This window comes from Corythoichthys intestinalis, chromosome 2, assembly GCF_030265065.1.
Source record: "Corythoichthys intestinalis isolate RoL2023-P3 chromosome 2, ASM3026506v1, whole genome shotgun sequence".
Classification (NCBI taxonomy): Eukaryota; Metazoa; Chordata; class Actinopteri; order Syngnathiformes; family Syngnathidae; genus Corythoichthys; species Corythoichthys intestinalis.
In genome coordinates this window covers 42,240,279-42,260,749 of record NC_080396.1, presented here as the reverse complement: position 1 = coordinate 42,260,749, position 20,471 = coordinate 42,240,279, and the positions used below count along the sequence as shown (strand labels likewise).

General features: G+C 39.3%; 1 protein-coding gene across 2 annotated transcripts; it reads right to left on the bottom strand.

Annotated features, from left to right (window-relative positions):
* Nucleotides 1-10,031: 10,031 nt before the first annotated feature.
* Nucleotides 10,032-19,136, bottom strand: alas2 (aminolevulinate, delta-, synthase 2). Of its 2 annotated transcripts, none has more exons than XM_057830091.1 (10): nt 19,025-19,136; nt 17,468-17,819; nt 17,281-17,376; nt 16,555-16,777; nt 15,376-15,560; nt 14,471-14,650; nt 13,903-14,067; nt 11,678-11,946; nt 10,982-11,144; nt 10,032-10,606 (listed from the first exon to the last, which is right to left on the bottom strand). In XM_057830091.1, the coding sequence occupies exons 2-10, from the start codon at nt 17,796-17,798 to the stop codon at nt 10,443-10,445; spliced, it is 1,776 nt and encodes a 591-aa protein (XP_057686074.1). In that variant the 5' UTR covers nt 17,799-17,819; nt 19,025-19,136; the 3' UTR covers nt 10,032-10,442. The 2 variants fall into 2 exon arrangements, with proteins under 2 accessions (XP_057686074.1, XP_057686075.1); XM_057830092.1 differs by having other exon boundaries at nt 17,468-17,814; nt 19,025-19,097.
* Nucleotides 19,137-20,471: the final 1,335 nt, after the last annotated feature.

The following is a 20,471-nucleotide window of genomic DNA, read 5'->3' as shown; positions in this document are numbered from 1 at the left end:
GGCAAGGAAGAATGGGCAAGAATGTCAGTCTCTCGATGTACAAAACTGATAGAAACATACCCCAAGCGACTTGCAGCTGTAATTGGAGCAAAAGGTGGCGCTACAAAGTATTAACGCAAGGGGGCCGAATAATATTGCACGCCCCACTTTTCAGTTTTTTATTTGTTAAAAAAGTTTAAATTATCCAATAAATTTTGTTCCACTTCACGATTGTGTCCCACTTGTTGTTGATTCTTGACAAAAAATTAAAATTTTATATCTTTATGTTTGAAGCCTGAAATGTGGCGAAAGGTTGCAAGGTTCAAGGGGGCCGAATACTTTTGCAAGGCACTGTATATATATATATATATATATATATATATATATATATATATATATATATATATAAACAACATTAGTAAGGGGGAAGTGTAAATGAATCATAGGATTAGGATGTGTTATCATGAAAAAATTAAAAGTGTTCGTTGGCTGTCACTGAGTAGCATTGGCGATCGCTACACAAAGCTAACTAAATTACCCCCAAGAACGGTAAGAGACGACTTCCGGTTAGGCCAGCGCCATGTAAAGACGTGTGTCGGTCGAGCTCCCACAAGAATACTTCACTTTTGACTCAATGCTTTAATCGACAATCGCCAACCTAAAACAGCTCCTGACTCTCGCCTGAAAAATCATTTGTTCACTGCAAATCGTATTGTGGGCATAATGGCTCCTAAAAAGCCCAACACAAGAAGCGAACAAGATCCGAAAGCCGGCCCCAACGCTAGCTTCCCTAGCCTAACCGCTTTGGAGCCAATGGAAAGCAGTTCGGGGGACCGACAAATTTTAGAGGCTATAAACGGACTTAAGCGAGAGTTGCTGGACAAATTGGAGGAGAAAGCAGCAGAAACTCAAGCAGAGGTACGCAGCGCGATTGGCCTTATCAATCAGAGGCTAGATAAGTCCGAAACCCGCACAACAGAGCTGGAAAGCGGTGTCAACGCCCACTCGGACGCGATCGCTGCTTTGGAGTCCAACGTCTCTTTCCTGACGAAAGAGTTAGTTTTGCTGAAAACGAAATGCGACGACTTAGAGGGGCGCTCCCGTCTTTGCAATGTGAGGATCACCGGAATAAGAGAGGGAAGAGAACACGGTCAACAGCCTTCTGAGTTTGTTGCTAACATGCTTAAAGACGCGCTGGGCTTGGAGGAGCCGCCATGTTTGGACAGGGCGCACCGGACTCTTCGCCCCAGACCACAAGCTGACATGCCACCGCGAGCTTTTGTCGTGAAATGCCATTACCTCAGGGAAAAGGAGCTACTCATGAAGAAGGCAGCTGAATCTGGAACAATAACTACCCACGATGGTGACCACATCCGTATCCTGCCCGACTACACCCAGGCTGTGAGCAAACAACGCGCTGCATTCACCGAGGTGAGGAATCTGCTTCGTGGATGTGGCGGGGTCCGCTATGGGCTGAGATACCCGGCTACACTTAGAATTACTACCACGGATGGGCAAGAACACACCTTTAAAGACCCTAAAACGGCTAAGGATTTTGTTTTGAAAGAACTAGTTAAGACTTGATTTCCCAACCACTCGTGACTCGCGGGAGCGAACAGATCAGCCTTGTTTCAACTGTTATTTTGGGCTGTTATAATTCCTCAGTTAATAGCTTAAATAAATCGTCACTATGTTGAGTTAAAATCTGTTGATATTTTTGCTTAGATTCTTGTTGGGAGCTTACATGGTAAGCAATGAAGACTAGGATGAACATTCGTCTCTTTTGGAGACCCGTTTTGGTTTATTTTTTAAGTTGTTTTTCGGCCTTTTTTCGTGTTATGTGTAAGCAGTCTAGGTCCCCTGTTTGTCTTGTTTTGTTTAGTCTGGGTACGATCTATCTAATACAATGTGCTCTATGCTCTTCAATACACGTATTATCACGCTTTATATATGCCACCGTTTAACAGAGGCTTTAACTCCCTGGTGAGCTGGAACGTACGGGGGCTTAACAACCCTATCAAGCGTAACAAAATATTCTCTCATTTATCTAAATTACAATGTCATATTGTTTACCTACAAGAAACCAAATTACTTAATAAAGATCATGCAAGATTGCTAAGAGGCGGTTTCACGCAATGTTTCCATTCAGATTTTAATAGCAAATGCAGAGGGGTTGCAATTCTGATACATCGAGATGTTCAATTTATAGAGACTAAAACAATCAGGGACAAAAATGGTCGCTTTGTAATTACGCAAGGTCAATTATTTAACCGACCAGTCGTCTTAGCAAATGTCTATGGCCCTAACTGGGATGATGCCACATTTTTCTCGTCTCTTTTCTCTCTGCTACCAGATCTTGACTGCTATGATTTAATATTGGCTGGTGATTTGAATTGCACTTTGAATCCTGCTCTTGACCGGTCTAGCTCTAAATCCACGGCATTTAGTAAATCTGCCATTTGCATTAATGAATTTCTTGATGCATATGGAGTAGTGGACCCTTGGAGATTCAGGTATCCTACATCTAAGCAATTTTCATTCTTCTCCCCGGTACACCAAAGCTACTCCAGAACTGATTATTTTTTGATCGATCAAAAACTATTACATTTGGTGACTCAAGTGGAATACGCCAGCATTGTGATATCGGATCATGCACCAGTCATATTGCAGCTGAACTTTCCAGAAAATGCTCAAAATTATTTTTGGCGTCTAAATTGCAGATATTTGTCAGATGACAAGTTTGTTGAATTCATCAACACACAAATTGACCTCTTCTTGGATCTAAACGAAACACCAGGGATTACTTATTCCTTAATTTGGGAGACCTTAAAAGCTTATTTAAGGGGACAAGTGATATCCTATATTGCCACAGAAAATAAATTAAAGACAAAAAGAGCCTCACAGCTAATGGAGCGTATTAAAGAAGTAGACCAATTACACGCAATAAGACCCACAAATCGCTTATATAAGGAAAGAATCTTGCTCCAAACAGAATTTGACTCCATTACCAACAATAGGGCCATTGACCAGTATCTACGATCCCGTCTTACTTTTTACGAACATAGCGATCGCGCTGGCAAGCTGTTATCTCACCAGCTAAAACAGTCATCTACTGCAGGCTTTATAGCAGCAATTAAAGATGAACAAGGGCGTATATTAACAGACCAAAAAGCCATCAATACAGAATTTAAATCATTTTATGAAAAGCTCTACTCCTCCACAGTATTTGACCAAACTTCAACTGAATCATTTTTTAATGACATTAACTTACCCACGCTACAGGAGGTGGATAAAAAATCACTTGAATCTGATATTACACAGTCCGAAATTAGTGATGCCATCAGAAAAATGAAACCTGGGACTGCTCCTGGCCCGGATGGTTTTCCTATAAGCTTCTTTAAAAAATTTAAAACCAAACTAGTTCCACTCTTGTTTAAGGTTTGCGAAGAGATTCTTGATAAAAAAGTCCTTCCGGAAACTATGACACAAGCAACAATTTCTCTCCTGTTAAAAAAGGACAGAGACCCTTTGCTCTGCGAATCATACCGCCCAATTAGCCTCCTGAACTGTGATTACAAAATAATATCAAAAGTGTTAGCAAGTAGGTTAGAAAAAGTATTATCAAAACTAATACACCCCGATCAGACAGGATTTATGACTGGTAGGCAAATTTCTGACAATCTGCGTCGTGTCTTGAATGTAACTTATCAACGAAACGACGCCTCACCACAAGTTGTGATCTCTCTAGATGCACAAAAAGCATTTGACAGAATTGAATACAATTTCCTATTTGCTGCACTTAAGGAATTTGGATTTGGCCCAGTATTTCGGTCTTGGATTTGTATTTTATATGCGACACCGCAGGCTTCAATACGAACAAACAAAACCGCGTCAGATTTCTTCCCTCTTTTCCGTGGGACAAGGCAGGGCTGCCCATTAAGTCCCTTGCTTTTTAATATCGCTATTGAACCTTTGGCAATTATGCTTAGAGAAACTGCCCCGTTGACTGGAATACAAAGAGGAGGACAAATCAACAAATTATCTTTATATGCAGATGATCTTCTTCTCTTTCTTTCTAATCCACTCAACACTATCCCTTTAGCTCTTGCCGTTATTACTAAATATGGACTAGTGTCCGGCTATAAGTTAAATCTGTCCAAAAGCGTACTATTTCCAATTAACGAAAAAGCCCAACAATTGAATTTCCAAGGCTTCCCATTTAAGGTAAATAAAGACCACTTTACTTACCTAGGTGTGGAGGTTACTTATAACTATAAAAGATTATTTGAGAATAATTTCACTAAAGCACTTAATAAGGTCAAACAAGATTTAAAGAGATGGTCAAATCTGCCTCTGTCCCTGGTGGGAAGGATTAATTCGGTAAAAATGTATATATTGCCCAAATTTCTTTATCTGTTTAAAATGATTCCAGTTTTCATCCCTAAAGCCTATTTTAAAGAATTGGATAAACACCTGTCAATGTTCATTTGGAATAAAACTACACCTCGAATTAGGAGAGAGTTCCTGGAAAGAAAAAAAGAACATGGTGGCCTTGCGTTACCAAATTTCCTCTACTACTACTGGGCTGCAAACATTCAAATGCTATTATTCTGGCTTGAAGATGGCTCAGAGCCTGATTCCCCACCATGGGTCATGATGGAAAAACATTCCAGCGAGCCAGTCTCTCTTGGTTCCCTAATATGTAGCTCTTTGCCACTGAGTAAAAATAATTGGACAAACAATGAAATTGTACGTGGCTCCTTAAAAATCTGGTTTCAGTTTAGAAGACATTTTCAATTCAGGTGCGCTTTAACTGCAACACCCATTACTTCCAATGTCCACTTCGCACCATCACTTATTGATCCATCTTTTCAGCGATGGAAAAAGGGAGGTCTATCGTGCATAAAAGATCTCTTTAGAAATGACAAATTTGTTGCTTTTAACCAACTAAGAGAAGATTTCGGCCTGTCACAATCAGATTTCTTTAGATATGTACAAGTTCGTAGTTATGTGAAAGAAACATTCTCACTTACTTTACCACCGAAAACCTGGCTTGACGACTGTTTAGAATTGGACCCCTCCATTAAAGGTGTCGTCTCAGCTCTTTACGACAGGATTCAGAGTGCGGCATCTCCATCATTAAATCATTTGAAACTCAAATGGGAGGAAGAGTTGGGCGAGCAGCTTACTGATAACACCTGGCAAACTGCTATTAGTTCAATCCATTCATCATCTATATGTATAAGACATGGTTTAATCCAGTTCAAGATTCTTCATAGGTTACACTGGCCACCAAGTAAAATTTCAAAACTGCATACAGGTGCTGATCCAGCATGTCCAAGATGTGGCCTTACCCCAGCTAATTTGAGCCATATGTTTTGGTTGTGTCCCAAGCTTTATGCATTCTGGAGAGAGATTTTCAATGCACTGTCCTCCTTATGCAACAAGGATATTGCGCCAAACTGCACAACAGCGTTGTTTGGGATTGTCCCATCAAATATGTTAGTTTCATTTCACCAGGTCAGTGCAATAGCTTTTATTACTTTACTCGCTAGGCGCATGATTTTATTTAATTGGAAAAAAACTGAGCCTCCATATTTTAAGAGCTTGATTGAAGACGTCATGGCCAACCTAAAATTGGAACACTTGAGACATGTTTCTAATGGCTCTCTCCAGACCTATGAAAAAACATGGCATCCATTTATAACCTTTTTTCAGACTGAATTTAAAACCTAGCTTTAGCGACCATCCAATGTGTAACAACCTTGCTTCCCCTTTATTTATTTATTTACTCATTCTATAATGAGTTCTCTGCTTTATATTCCAAGGTATTCAGATTCCCATATATTGTTTTGAAAATAATGCTGAACTTATGTGCCCCTCATGAAATACTCTTGGGTGCTGCCCAGTTCTTCCTACCTACCCATAGAGCCTGTGCTCCCCCTGAATCTCTGGAGTGGAATCATCAAATTAAGTAGCCGTATCTGATATCCCAGACTATGTACTTGTGTATGGTTAGTCTATGTTGTTTGAGTGTGTGCACTGATTGCTGCTTCAGTGTCAGTTTTTGGATAGCATTAATAGTCTGTTTTTGTTTATTCTATGTTGTTCTATATTGTTTGTTATATGTTGCTTTGTTATGGAAAAACCATTAAAAAGATTTGAAACAAGAACGGTAAGAGACGTAGGACAACCAGAGGATATATAAGAAAGACAGGGCTGATGGTAAAGGATAGCTTGTTGAAACAGGAGAATGTCATTGTCAGTCGCGTCGATAAAAAAGCTAAAGCTATGCTTAGGTCTGCTCGTTTTTTTCCGTCTTTTTCAGCCTTCGACACTAAAGCCATCTCTTTAACTGAACATTTTTATGTTCTTCCACATCTTTGCCATTGAATTTGGCACCAGGCACATCATTTTCGGAGAGAATTGGTAGATTTAGCTCTGTAAACATCTCCTTCGTACACGATTTCCATTCATTTCCTATTAGGGACAAACGGTGGCTTGTCCTTACTTAGCAAATGTAGCTAATGTCATGAATATTAATGAGCGGAAGTGACGTGTTGCTTGCGGTACGCCATTAGGTGAGTTTGAATAACACACAATGGTTGGTAACAAGAAACTGACCTGTTTATTCAGTGACAAACACAAAACATTCTAAATAACAAACAGATATGGCATAGTCAGTCAGTAAAACGTGCAAATAATATTGCAAACTGTCAGTGGAAAATCCCACAAACTTCCCAAGCTATTAGATGCTTTTAATGTTTCGTGCATTAGTTACAAAAATTGTATAAAAAGCCTCTCAGGTTTAAATAAACGACGATTTCAGTATCAAGTTAACATTTTAAAACTGTAAATAAAATACTCAAGTCCCCATTCTGTATCAGCAGCTTTAAACTACATTCAATTCATTTAATTTTGCGAATCAACTGTTAAAGTTGTTAAAATTGCTCCTGTTATTCCATAATTTCCCTTCTGTATACTTTTGACATGTGAAAGTTTTAAAACTGTTTTGAAGATAGATTCAAGTCAAGATTTTGCCGATTTAGGAGTATTTTAGATAAAAAGTTAATTAGGTTCGCTTGGAAGGTTCACTACAACAGCCTACAAGGGACGTATCTTTAAGATGGCGGCTGTTTACTAATGCACGTAGTTTTCAATGCATGTGTTGCCAAAGGCGTCGAGTCTGTCATTTTACATCTAGTTCTATATACATATGATATCTATTAGACAAGCATGATGTTTATGCTGCATTCCAGAGAAGTGGGAAGTCGGATTTATCCCACTCGGATGGTACCAGTTCCGACCTCAAAGCGTTCCAAGCAAATGTAAACAACAATGATGGCTGATCGCGACGATGTGTTTTTTTATTTTGGCCATCCAAAGACATTTTGACCTCCAGCGAACCTGCCTTCCTATAAGCGATCAAATAGTACAGGAAAAACGACGGCTGCGTTACAGCCCACACTGTAAACTGCCTTTTTTTAGTTACTTCCTTTGCTGATCGTCAATATAAAATCATAGCACAACAAAGATGATGTCGGATTTTTCTGGCCTCCGACTAGGAAAATATCATTGGAACGCCACTCGAACTGGGAGGTCCAAGTCGCTAAGTCGGAGAAAAAATAACTACCCTGACTTCCAAGTTGTTTTAATCTGACGTCACTGGACAAAATGGCGCTCAAGAAAACGTATTGAATGATAACACAATAATGAAGTAAATCAAGTTTATTGGAGACGCCATGTATTTTTTTCTCATACAGTGAATTATCTTTGTTGTGCTATGGTTTTATATTGACGATCAGCAAAGGATGTACCTAAAAAAAGGCAGTTTACAGTGTGAGCTATAACGCAGCCGTCGTTCTTCCTCTACTATTTGATCGCTTATAGGAAGGCAGGTTCGCTGGAGGTCAAAATGTCTTTGGATGGCCAAAATAAAAAACACCTCGTCGCAATCAGCGATTTGTTGTTTACATTTGCTTGGAACGCTTTGAGGTCGGAACTGGTACCATCCGAGTGGGATAAATCCGACTTCCCACTTCTCTGGAATGCAGCAAAAAAGTGTTGGATGGTGCGTCTTTACTCACGAGAGATAATGGCTTGTCATCCAGAATGAATTCTTTGGCAATGACTCATGTTATTCCCTGGGCTTTGGGACTGTCGAGTGCCAGTTTGTCACGCATAGCAAAAGTTTCTGCCACTGTTAGTTGCGTAGGACCTTTCTTTTTGTCTTCGGTTTTCTTAACATACTCCTTATGTTGTTTGTGGTGGTATGTCGCTAAATGCTTGATTAGGTTGGTTGTATTAAAACTTCTTACAGCTTTACCACCACGCTTGACGTTATTGTGGCATATGTTGCACTCTGCCTCTTCGTCTTTGTCGTCCTTTAAGGTGAAATGATCCCACACAGCTGACATTTTTATCGATAAAGTCTCTCGGTAAATTGGGAGACGGTAATGGAGAGTGTTGAAGGAGTGCCGTAAAATGCGGACCGGATTTTAGGGAAACCAAAGCAAAAACTGGAATGGATTATGTATATCGGTGCGCTGGAAAACCCAAACCGGATTTTCAAAAAAATGGATCGGAAGTCTGGATCGGAATTTTTCTGTGTCGGCCGATCCGATGCGCATTTTTTGCCCATATCGGCGTCCGATCCGATCCAAATATCGGATCGGGACATCTCTATACTAAACCATTACTCCTCTCTACTGTAGCTTAGGCCACATTAATGCACTTTCATGATTTACACATATCACATAAACTTGCCATCCGTACATGTGCTCAGCATTGTAGGTCTCTCAAGCTCTTTTCTCATACTTAGTTGTGCACACGAGGCAAGGCAAACTCAGCAAAATATCTACTGCTTAAAAGCACATACCTTGGGTTTAAAATGAAAATTGTGTTAGTCACCACTTTTTTAGTGTATAAATTGGATTTTTTTTCTCATATTGAAACATTCTAGTCATGTGGGAAGGGGGGGGGGGGGGGGGGTTGGGGGGTAGCCGCTGGAGCAGAAAATAATATTGACCAAGTACATTGTAGCTAAATTGACAACACTGACTGTCATTTTGCAAATTAGGTCCTCTCTATTTGCATCCATGTTGTTAATGAAAGCAGTGCATGTCAGCTAAGAATGATGAATAAATATTAGATTAAATTCAAATAGATTTGGTTTCTTTCATTGAACAGGTCCTGAAAATCTAAGTTGAAACAACAAATAATCCACAATAGATTTGTCATAAAGAATGGAAGGATTTCAGTACCCGTCTTAAATTTGGACACACACGCACAGTATACAATCATTCACAATGCTGGAGTCCATCCCAGCTAAGTGTTGGCAGGAGACGGAGTACACCCTGAAATGCTTGCCAGTCAATCGCAGGGCACCTATAGATAAACAACCATTCACACCAATGGAAAATTTGGACTTTCCAATCAATCTACCAAGCACGTTTTTGGAAACCAAACAAAACTATTTCAGGCACAAGGAGGACATGCAAACTCGACACTTAGAGGCCAGAGCATGGGATTTAATCCGTGATGTCAGAACTGTGAGGCTGGCGTGCTCACCACTCATCCACTGCGCCGCCCAACTCTTAACATTGAGCAAGAAATTTTAAATGAATACTAAATCAGCATATTAAAAATAAAATGCTCCCCATGAAAAAGTTCCGCCTCTGAAAAAAGGCACTTTAAATACTTGTATTGTGACATACTGTAAATACAATGTTTTGCCGTGGTTTCAAATGTAGTAATTAAATGTAATGGAAAATATGAGCTTGAATGTATTATTTTCAAATAGCATTTGATTGTTTTCTGTCATTTGGTATATATTATTTAGTGTAAAACTTTCTAAATTAATGTTAAAAAAAAAAAAAAAAAAAAGAATAATGCTAAAAGACGACTACTGCTTATTAGATGGATTTGCTAAATTTCAAATTTTATTTGTGAAAAAAACTGCAAACATCGAGTAAAGGCATTCATGTCACTGTGTAGATTTTTTAGATGTGGAAGCCAAACAAACTGATTATGTGATCTAAATGACAACTTGGACGTGGTCACAAAACTTTATTTAAATCAAACCTACACATCTAGATAAGAAAGTGCCCAGTGTGCAGGATTTACACTTTTGAAGTACAGGAGACAGTTCATATCCTTATTAGCAAGCAGCAAGCAATCACGCATGAAACATGCACAAAATAAACAATCCTAAATGGTGATAGGGTTAATTTTTTTCTTTATACATAGAAAGCATGATGTGTTTGAAATTAATTAAAGTTAGTCCTCTCAGGCTCAAATTAAATTTTAATAACAGGAAAAAGTGGAGCTTCTGAATATAAAAAGGTTCATGAAATAAGAATTCCGATTAATTAGGTGATTAGCATTTAATTGTTGCAAATTTGCAGCGTCTGCCTTGAGAGGCTTAGAGCACTTTTAATTTCGTCGATAAAATTCCATGTCCTCTATGCAGACACAGTAATATACTGGGGTTCCATGTTGCCAAAGTAGGACTTCTCCCATTCACTCATGAGGTCAAAGTGCAGAGGGCGGTCACAGAAGGTGCAGGAAGCAGCCGCAGGGTTGCTTATCTTCAGTCCCACCTCATTCCACACTTCTACCAGTTTCTCTGCAAGCGAGCCATTCAAGCCATGGTGAGGTTTGTGTCATCATGTTAGCCTGTTAATGTCACCAATTCTTCACAGAAGGTTATCTCAAGGCAGCTTTTTACATTGAGCAGGTCAAGAACCACACATATGTATAAAAGAAAACTAAGTAAACCCGACATGAACAACCGTCAGACATGTTGGGTGAAGGTGAAGAGACAAGATATCAGGACAAGGTAGATAGAGAAAGAAAACATGGTACGGAAACTAGGGGAGAGAATTGACAGCAATGGGCACAACTACAGCTTATCGATAGAAATGCTGTAAAGGTTTGTCATTACCAGAAGGGTCTAAGGAAAAACACTATTAAGAGACGTTTCTCTGGAGAGGCTACTCACCCACAAAGTACTCCATCATGGCAGGTTGGTGATGAGGAGACGGAGCCAGGCGCAGTAGCTCCTCTCCACGGGGCACTGTAGGGTAATTGATCGCTTGCACGTAGATGTTGTGTCTTTCCAGCAGGGTGTCGCACACCTTGGTGTTCAGCTCTGCATTGCCCACCTACATAAAGGAAAATCAAAGGAAATATGATGGTCAAAGTTTCCTGTAAGTAGGCAGATTCACGTGTGAGACCAATTTCAACTTCTCATGTTCAGCTTATATTGTCTCATTTGTTTCTAAAATACTTCTAAGAGTAGTTTAGGAAAAAGAAATGAGCTAAAATCGAGTCAAGGTATAACTGAGACAAATTAGATGGATCTGAGATGGAAACAGATTTGATCAGTAGGAGAAACAGATGAGACCCCATTGTCCCATAATTTCTCCTACTTTTGTTCACATCTGAGTTTGTGATGACCCGATCTAGGGTGTAGCCTCTTGTGTGTGCTGGGACTACAATTATTTTGGGTCAGGTTGAAGATGTCCAACAGATAGAGGAAATCAACAGAATAACTGAACAAAATTCTGACGAAGGATGGATGTTGGTAGCCTGGCTAATCAGAATGATACGGACAGGAAAATACTGTTCATATTTGCACTGACTTGTGACACATGACCGTTTTTTTTTTTTTTTTTTTTAATTTTGTTGGCCATACCTGGATGGGGATGATGTGGCTGGGACAATGGACCACAGGTAAGCCCTTGTCCATTAGTAGCTGCCTCATGTGTTTGACATTTCTCTGGTGGGCTCTGCGCAGAGACTGTCCCTCGGGGCCCTTAAGGACCCGCACGGATTCCAGCGCTCCAGCCAGAACCATTGGTGGCAGGGCAGTAGTGAAGATGAAGCCAGCTGCAAAGGACCGCACTGTGTCCACCAAGGCAGCGCTGCTGGCGATGTAGCCTCCCACGCAGCCGTAGGCTTTGCCTGGAACAGCAGAATGTTCATGAAGTCAGGAGACACATTTTTCTTATTTCTCTTTCACTGAAGCAACCCTTTCTTAGTATGTCCGTATTTATGTACGTATGCATGTATCTATGCATGTACTGTATGTATCTATGCATGTATGCCAGTATGTATGTATGTATGTATGTATGTATGTATGTACAGTGTATCCCAAAAGTGAGTACACCGCTCGCATTTCTGCAGATGTTTAAGTATATCTTTTCATGGGACAACAATGACAAAATGACACTCTGACACAATGAAAAGTAGTCCGTGTGCAGCTTATATAATAATTTATTTTCCCCTCAAAATAACTCAAAATATAGCCATTAATATCTAAACCCCTGGCAACAAAAGTGAGTACACCCCTTAGAAACTACATACATCCCTAAATGTCCAAATTGAGTACTGCTTGTCATTTTCCCTCCAAATGTCATGTGACTCGTTACAGGAGTGCTGGCAGCATTGCTGCGGAGATTAAAGAGGTGGGGGTTCAGCCTGTTAGTGCTCAGACTATACGCCGCACTCTACATCAAATTAGTGTGCATGGCTGTCACCCCAGAAGGAAGCCTCTTCTGAAGACGGTACACAAGAAAGCCCGCAAACAGTGTGCTGAAGACGGGCGGGCTTTCTTGTGTACCGTCTTCGGAAGAGGCTTCCTCCTGGGGTGACAGCCATGCACACCAATTTGATGTATAGTGCGGCGTATGGTCTGAGCACTAACAGGCTGACCAACCCCCACTTCTTTAATCTCCGCAGCAATGCTGACAGCACTCCTGTAACGAGTCATGTTATGTTTTGGAGGGAAAATGACAAACAGTACTCAATTTGGACATTTAGGGATGTACGTAGTTTCCAAGGGGTGTACTGACTTTTGTTGCCAGGGGTTTAGATGTTAATGGCTATATTTTGAGTTATTTTTAGGGGAAAATAAATTAACTATATTATATAAGCTGCACACAGACTACTTTTCATTGTGTCAAAGTGTCATTTTGTCAGTGTTGTCCCATGAAAAGATATACTTAAATATCTGCAGAAATGCGAGGGGTGCACTCACTTTTGTGATACACTGTATGTATGTATGTGTGTGTGTGTGTGTGTGTGTGTGTGTGTGTGTGTGTGTGTGTGTGTGTGCATGTAGGGGTGTGTGTGTGTGTACCTACGTATGTACAGTTGGTAAATTGTTTGACAGCATTTAAAATACAAGTATATATTATTAATTCAGGTACTTGTGAGATAGTAGCATTTAAATGAGTGTGACTTATCAAGAATTTTTAAGTGCCTCATGTTTCATCAGGAATTATCAAATTTCTATCAAAAAATAATGTGGTTAATCTGTTCTTTCAGAAGTAATCAGTTTGCCAACTTCTGTTTTACCATACCACAGCACAGAATAGTTATTTTTAAACAAGCAGTTACAATGTCTGTGTGATTTTCAGTATGCATTTTTAAGATGCTTCTAAAAAATATTTTCACTGTATTCACTGTAATTATTATTACATTATTACAGTACAATGCTGTAGAATCATACACCTCTATATTTTACATTTTCAATGACTGTTTTGACTCCAAATACTTTGAAATCAAGCTTTTCAGTCTTGTATAGGTTTAAAGTCAAAATGTAGGTTTGTCAGTTCATTTTTTTGTAAAAGTTTGAAGTTGCCATGAAAGTCAATACCACCTCTGATGTTGTTTTATCAGCAGAGCCGCAGTAGCAGTAGAGCCGGTGCTCTAATGATAACCTTCTGATTCCTGTGATGAGAGCACCTCCTCCCCCGGCCCTCATTTTTGAGTTATCATAGCCATGTTGGCGCTACGACAGTGACAGTTAGACTATGTGGGTGTGAGTGTGACTATAGCCAAGAGGAGAGTGCAGCCAGTAAAAATGAATCCAAATAGTGAATATAAAGGAAGGCGATTTTCACATCAGACACTCACCTAAAGTTCCAGACACAATATCAATCTTGTGCATTACATTGTCCCTCTCTCCCACTCCAGCTCCATGGGCACCATACAGGCCAACAGCGTGAACTTCGTCTACAAAAGTTAGAGCTCCATAACGGTGAGACACGTCACACAGCTCCTCTAAGGGACAAATGCCGCCTGAAAACACACAGCCCAGAAAAATAAAATGGGAAATTAGAGACTCTAAAAGCCAAGTTCAAATGATGAAGACTAATTAAATCGGTCTAGGTAAGTAAACAAAGGGTTTCCCAATTTAGAAAATCAAAAATTGTGCTACTAATAATAAGAATAATTGTGCTGTTTTTCGTCTAATTTTATGTGCTTTTGATATACGTAGTTGTCATACAGATAACAAACATACGAAAAAAAGATTTCTTCTACGAGACACGGTTCGCTTAGTTATTTTACCAATGCAGATGTTACATTCTTGCACTCGTGTTTTCTCAAATGGTACTCAAACTCTCGATGGGATTGTCTCTAAAATCCGAATGAAATTGTAGAAAAAGTTGGGAGAGACGCCATATAACGTTGCAATCCTCACCGTCCATTGAATGCACCGTCTCAAATGCGACTATTTTGGGAGTCTTTGGGTCTGAGCGCTGCAGAAGCTCCTCCAGGTGTTGACTATCATTGTGTCGAAAAATGAAGCGCTTGGATCCGCTGTTCCTGATGCCCTGAATCATTGAGGCATGGTTTCCGGCATCAGAGTAGATTTCACAACCTGTCAACAAAGACACACTGTTAGAATCTCTCAGGTTTTACAAACTTTTCATGAATTAATTGGCATTTCCTTTCATTTTCTACTGCTTGTTTCATGGTTGCTGACTTCAGCTGAGGGCAGTGTATCAAATACTTGTTCTCCCCACTGTACATTATATTGAAAAACAACCATGAATGCATGGAACTAATCACAGCTATGATTAATTTGTGCCAGATATAAGTCCACTATTATTAGTGTAGTATCATTGCAATGTCCTTAATTGACTCATGTGAACAAAGGCCATCAAAATAAATGGCTGCTGCTCATTCATGAAACAAAATAATGTCGACTGTGTCTCGGTGTTTTTCAACACCGGCTCTTAACAAGGGATGACTGCGACAACATGTTGTTGTCACATTCCAAAGTTTAGTAGCCGATGGAATCATTCATATTTTGACAGAAATGTGAAGAACTTGGAACCGTTTGAGACAAAGTTCCTGGCACATTGGTGTCTTCTAGATCTAAGTCAACAATCTTGAGTCACACCCCTGCCACAGATTTAGAAGGTGTGGAGCAAGACGCTAGTAAGAATGCTGAGGCATACACAGTTCTAATTCAGGTGTTAGATAATCTCTTGTAATGAGACACTGCAGCTAAGTGCTGCAGATCCTGTGCGACCATTAGGCAGGGAAGGGGACGCTGTCTTCTAGTGACAGTGCATGATAAAGTGCAGGTCAAAGTTATACCGGGTAGCATTTTGGCCAGGGTGAAGAGGGTGGAGTCATTAGCCACAAAGCAAGAAGAAAAGACCAAAGCGGAATCTTTCTGATGGAGTTGGGCAAGCTCCTTCTCCAGAGAGGCGTGGAAGTTGCTGGTGCCTGAAATGTTCCTGGTGCCTCCTGCTCCTGCACCATGTCTGCACAGGGCGTCACTGAGGAGCAGTTATAAATGAAACATAGTATACATATGTGTCAAACATTTGCCATGAATGAATGTAGCATATTATCGTGGAAAATATGTTTTGGACTCATGTTTGTATTTTTGTCTTTCTCATACAGTTTAAAACATCAAAAATAAAGAAATATGTACACATTGTAGACATACTGTATTGAACACACTCAAAAGCTGAAAGTGTTAAACATTGAACAAATTGTACTTATTGTGGGGGATAATTTAAATATATTTAATAGCCTAATTTTTTTTTTTGAAATATATATATATATATATTTTAATTCCTGCCCTTAGTGTCAATAAAAATTCTATTGTAGTTGCCTTTTAAAAAAATTTTTTTTTTATTAATTGTCTGTATTGATTCTTAGGTATCGAGCTGATAGCTATCAACAATGGTTGAATAAGGGCAACTGGACCTTTTGCTATTTCTAAAATAATAAAAAGGATTTATGCAACAGACAAGTAGATATGCACCACAACAAAATCTGTTGTGTACTATTTCATGACAGTGCCATATTGATTGTTTGGACAACAATATGATATTTGCATAATCACTATGTCTGGCATAGTTCTATTGGATTCAAGGGCCTCCTATTGATTTAATATGATGATATGCAAGTACATGTTTTAACACAGTAGGTAACATTTCACCTGAAGCAATTACAAAAGCTATTTTGGTCTTTTTCGACAATCTTTGTTGCTGAAACATTTCAGACATTTAAATGAAAGCCTTCTTTAGAACAAAATGTCATTTTTAAGTTGATCCATGTTTTGCGATTTAATCGATTTTGATACAATTGTGCTTAACCAATTGATCTAGATCGTGTATCGTTACACAACTACGTATAGTTGCAGGATGCAGTAGGTGAACTGCAATATAATGTGGAAACGCTGTAATCTATATGAGACATAGACTGATCTCCAAAGGGATTTTACTCCAGATTTCTTCCAACATGTGATAATCTTCATTTTACCTGATGGCGCTGAGGACCCGGGGGTGCCGACTCATCCCAAGATAGTCATTGCTGCACCACACGGACACTTGGGAGCCCTCGCGGTCAGACACAGAGTAATCTTCAGCAAAAGGAAATGAGCTGACGCTCCGGTTTACCGTCTTAAAGACTCTATAAGTATGGTCCTTCTTCTTCTCTGCAATCATCTCTGAGAAGAAGTGGTCGTAATCATAGCTGGGCCCAACTATATAGACAAAATCATTGCAGTAAATTAGAAAGGCACAGCCAAGGCCAAATGATTCCAAACATGGGCATTACAAGGTGGGTGCAAACTATGATGTATGCAGTACGAAGCTTTTTTTCACTGCAATGCCCTCCCTGGGTCTGGTGGATCACTCTTCCAAGCAAGTGGAGAGTAATAGTGAAAATTGGGTGAATTCCACACTCTGCACCTTAATTTGAGCCTCATACTTGGGTTTAATTGGATTAATTTACTCAAAGAACCAGCAAACTAACATACTAATAGTGTATGCGGTGTTTATATCTGACGCACATTTCCTAAGGGAGACAAATCAAAGGAAAAATCTGGTGCAGTGTAGTTTAGCAAACAAACTGAATACGCTTTGTGAACCAAATCATCGTTGGTGCATGTAACAGAGAAATAACAAGATTCCATGATCAGCATCTCAACTTAAAGCTTAATTAGTATACGCTATATTTCTATTCCACTTTTGCTTGAATACGCACCCATGTTGTCTTTGAGGAGGTGAGTAATTGCGTTTTCTTGGGGTGATTTCGGGAAAATTGACTCCTTTAAATCCTTCAACAGAGAAATCATATTGCCTGTCAACACAGCAAGCAAGTTTTGTTATGAATACAAATCAATCAAAAATATTTTTTCCAATGTTTGCTAAAGTTTTCTGCTGCCTCCTACCTTCTCGGACATCCTCCTGCACTTCAGGGCAGGCTTGAACCATCCCAATGCGGGAAGTGACAAAAGGACAAGCCTTTGATACTGCCTGTTCCGCCACCTGAGGAGCTGTTTGAGCAAACATCCTCCTTTGCTCCAGCGTGGTAAGTCGGCGACGGTCAGGACTGACAGGGCAGGAGCTCATCTCAGCCTTCAGGGCAATTGACCCCCCAATGCTGATCTGACGTGTAATGATGGGACATTGATTGGCCAGAGACAGCAATGGGCTTGACCTCCTCAAAGCTGGCTTAGTGGCAGACTTGAAAAAGGGGCAGTGGTGAAGGAAGGCAGCCATGTTGAGACAGCTGTTTCTGCTCTGAGTAAAGGTAAATTTGGTGTTAAATATCAACTCAGTACCTTCATTAAAGCACCAATAGATAGCCCCCCCCCCCCCCAAATCAATGTATATTTAAAGTCAAATATCCAAGAAATAGCAAAACTTTGCTTTTTGAGCAATGAAAGTGCCTCCTTCAGGGTGGGGCTTATCTGCCCAATGCAGCTGCTCCGGTGATGAGTGGCGGACGTCATCAGCCCTGACTCCTATAATCCGCCATAAAGCCACATCTTTTCCTACAACACTTTAACAATAATAATAATACTTTTCAGTCCTGCGTAGGTATTTTAACACTGCGTTCACTATTGTAGTTGTACAATTGCCCTTAATCGCAAGGTTACCGATTAAAAATATTTTGGGCGGATATTAGAAATTACTACTTGGGCAGTGATGTCAAGGGTAGAAACCTGTATTGTTAATATATTCACATTATTTAATATCACATATTTACACACATTTAGCTCTTGTATTATTATTATTTTGTGTTAATATGTGGATTCATCTTCAATTTATTTATCTGTTCCATATTCCTTGTGCTGCCCTGAGGTCAAATGATAAGGTAATTCTTAGGATCTGAGGCTTCCTTTAATGGTGAGATTTCTATCTTGATATTTGCCTGTCAAAGATGTGCCTTTACAGCAAAAAAGGGTCCAAAATAATATGTACTTGCTGCTATTGTAAGCAGACATTGGGTCAATGGTAGCCCATCATTGTGTTGACTTCAGCATGTGACAGCAAAAGACTTAATAATTACATTTTAATGTATTGCTTTCAAATTATGGTCATTATACATTTACATGAAAGCCGTAAATTCTACCAGTCTTAATAACATGTAATAACAGAGTATAATAAATTATTAAGCGCATCTCTAAGTTAAGTCCTGCTGTGTTTGTTTCTTAAGAATTCCCCAAATGTTCATACGTTTACCATCACGAAACAGAACTTTTCTGCCCTCTTTAACCCCTGTCACGGCCTGTCAAGAGTATGCATATACTATATATTCAGTACTGTGCCAAGTAATCTGAAAGGAAGTAAGGCATACACAATTAAAATAGAATAAAGCCGGAAGATTACTGTTGCATTTTTAAACTATATGTTATGACCCACACAAGAACATAAGGCTAAAAAGGAGCTATGTAAAGATGACAACAAAACAAAACAAAATATTATTATTAATTGAGACTTACCTGTTGACCTGCACTGAGGACGAACTTCAAAAGAGCAAGTAGGCAGATGGTCAGAAGAGTCAGCACATTTATTAGTGAATTAAGGAATCAGCCTCCACCCGTCCAACTTGTCAATGTGTAGGGGGTGGGTTCTACAGATGATGACATACCAAAGTTGAAATACATCACACATTCACAGACACTAAATACTAAATAGTATATCAAGTAGTGCTTGAAATTAAACACCATGCCTCATTACTTACAATTTCACGAAAAATAGGCATGAGGATGTTTGAAAAAGTCATTTTCCTTATGAACAAATTAAATTAATTAACACTCATCTGCCATTTTTGGCAAAATGTGATAAACATTTGTACATTTTTGTGTGATAGTTGTCTGATTGATGATGATTCATATTTTGTGTTTTTTTTCTCATCGGTTTGATTAACAGTTTATAACTAATGAACAACTGAAGTACTAACAAAATACATAAATTTCTGTATAACTGTACATGTTTATAGAAAAGCATTTTCTATTAGACAAAAATGAAATAAAACTGTAAGAAAACCCACAATAACTTGCAAATTGTCTGCATCATGAGAGGAAAAAAAAACAACTGTGTTTTTCCTACAATCTCGTAAAATACACATACGATCAGTCTAGATCCAATGCAGAACATCTATCAAAATGTGTTATCATTTGTGATGTACTTGGTATGGTTAGGGTTTGGAGTGATGTAAATGTAACTGCATGACATCGCACATCAGTGATGTCTTCCGAATATATTGGCTGAACCAACCACAGACTTCTAGCCGGGTTCTTTAGTGTGGCCTATTGAGCATGCATCAGCCTCAGTCAAGACATTTGTGAAACCTAAAAATGTATGTATTTGCATTTCAGGACATGATTTAATTCAATAATCAATTAATTGAGAACGTGTAGAAATTCTAATTACATTATTTTTAATATTATATTCCAGACCCGTGCCGTCCATAAAGCGGACTAAGGGATATCCCTAGGGGCGCCGTAGCGTCCAAAATGGCGTCAAGAAGTATGTTCAAATATAATTTGATGATCAAGACAATAAAACAAAAGAACAACAAAACATATCGTAATAAGTCTTTAAATAATAATGAAATCATTTTTCTAGTGTGCTTTCTGCCCATTTCACTGTTTCCTGTGATGTGATAATTTCACCACACACTCTAGTCTCACCCGCAGACCAGCGGGCTACCTGAAGGTGCTATTTTTAGCCTCCGCAATTAAGCGACCTTACGGTGACGAGTCGACATCATGAAAAGACAAAGCCTTCCCGGTCGCATTTTAGAAAGACGAAAAAGGAAGAAGAGGAGCATAAACGTGAAAAAAGACAGAGGTTTGTTGTGATGAAAAAAGCTTTTTTCAATGGGATACTTTGATACTTAGCGCAACTGCAAACTAGCGGCTATTTACATAATTTATATGACAT

Coding starts and splice junctions, on each gene's coding strand:
- alas2 (XM_057830091.1), bottom strand. CDS start 17,798: ATGGCTGCCTTCCTTCACCACTGCCCCTTTTTCAAGTCTGCCACTAAG. Junction 16,778..17,280: donor CCTCCTCAAAGACAACATGG/GTGCGTATTCAA, acceptor TTGTCTATATAG/TTGGGCCCAGCTATGATTAC. Junction 14,068..14,470: donor GACGGTGCATTCAATGGACG/GTGAGGATTGCA, acceptor GTGTGTTTTCAG/GCGGCATTTGTCCCTTAGAG.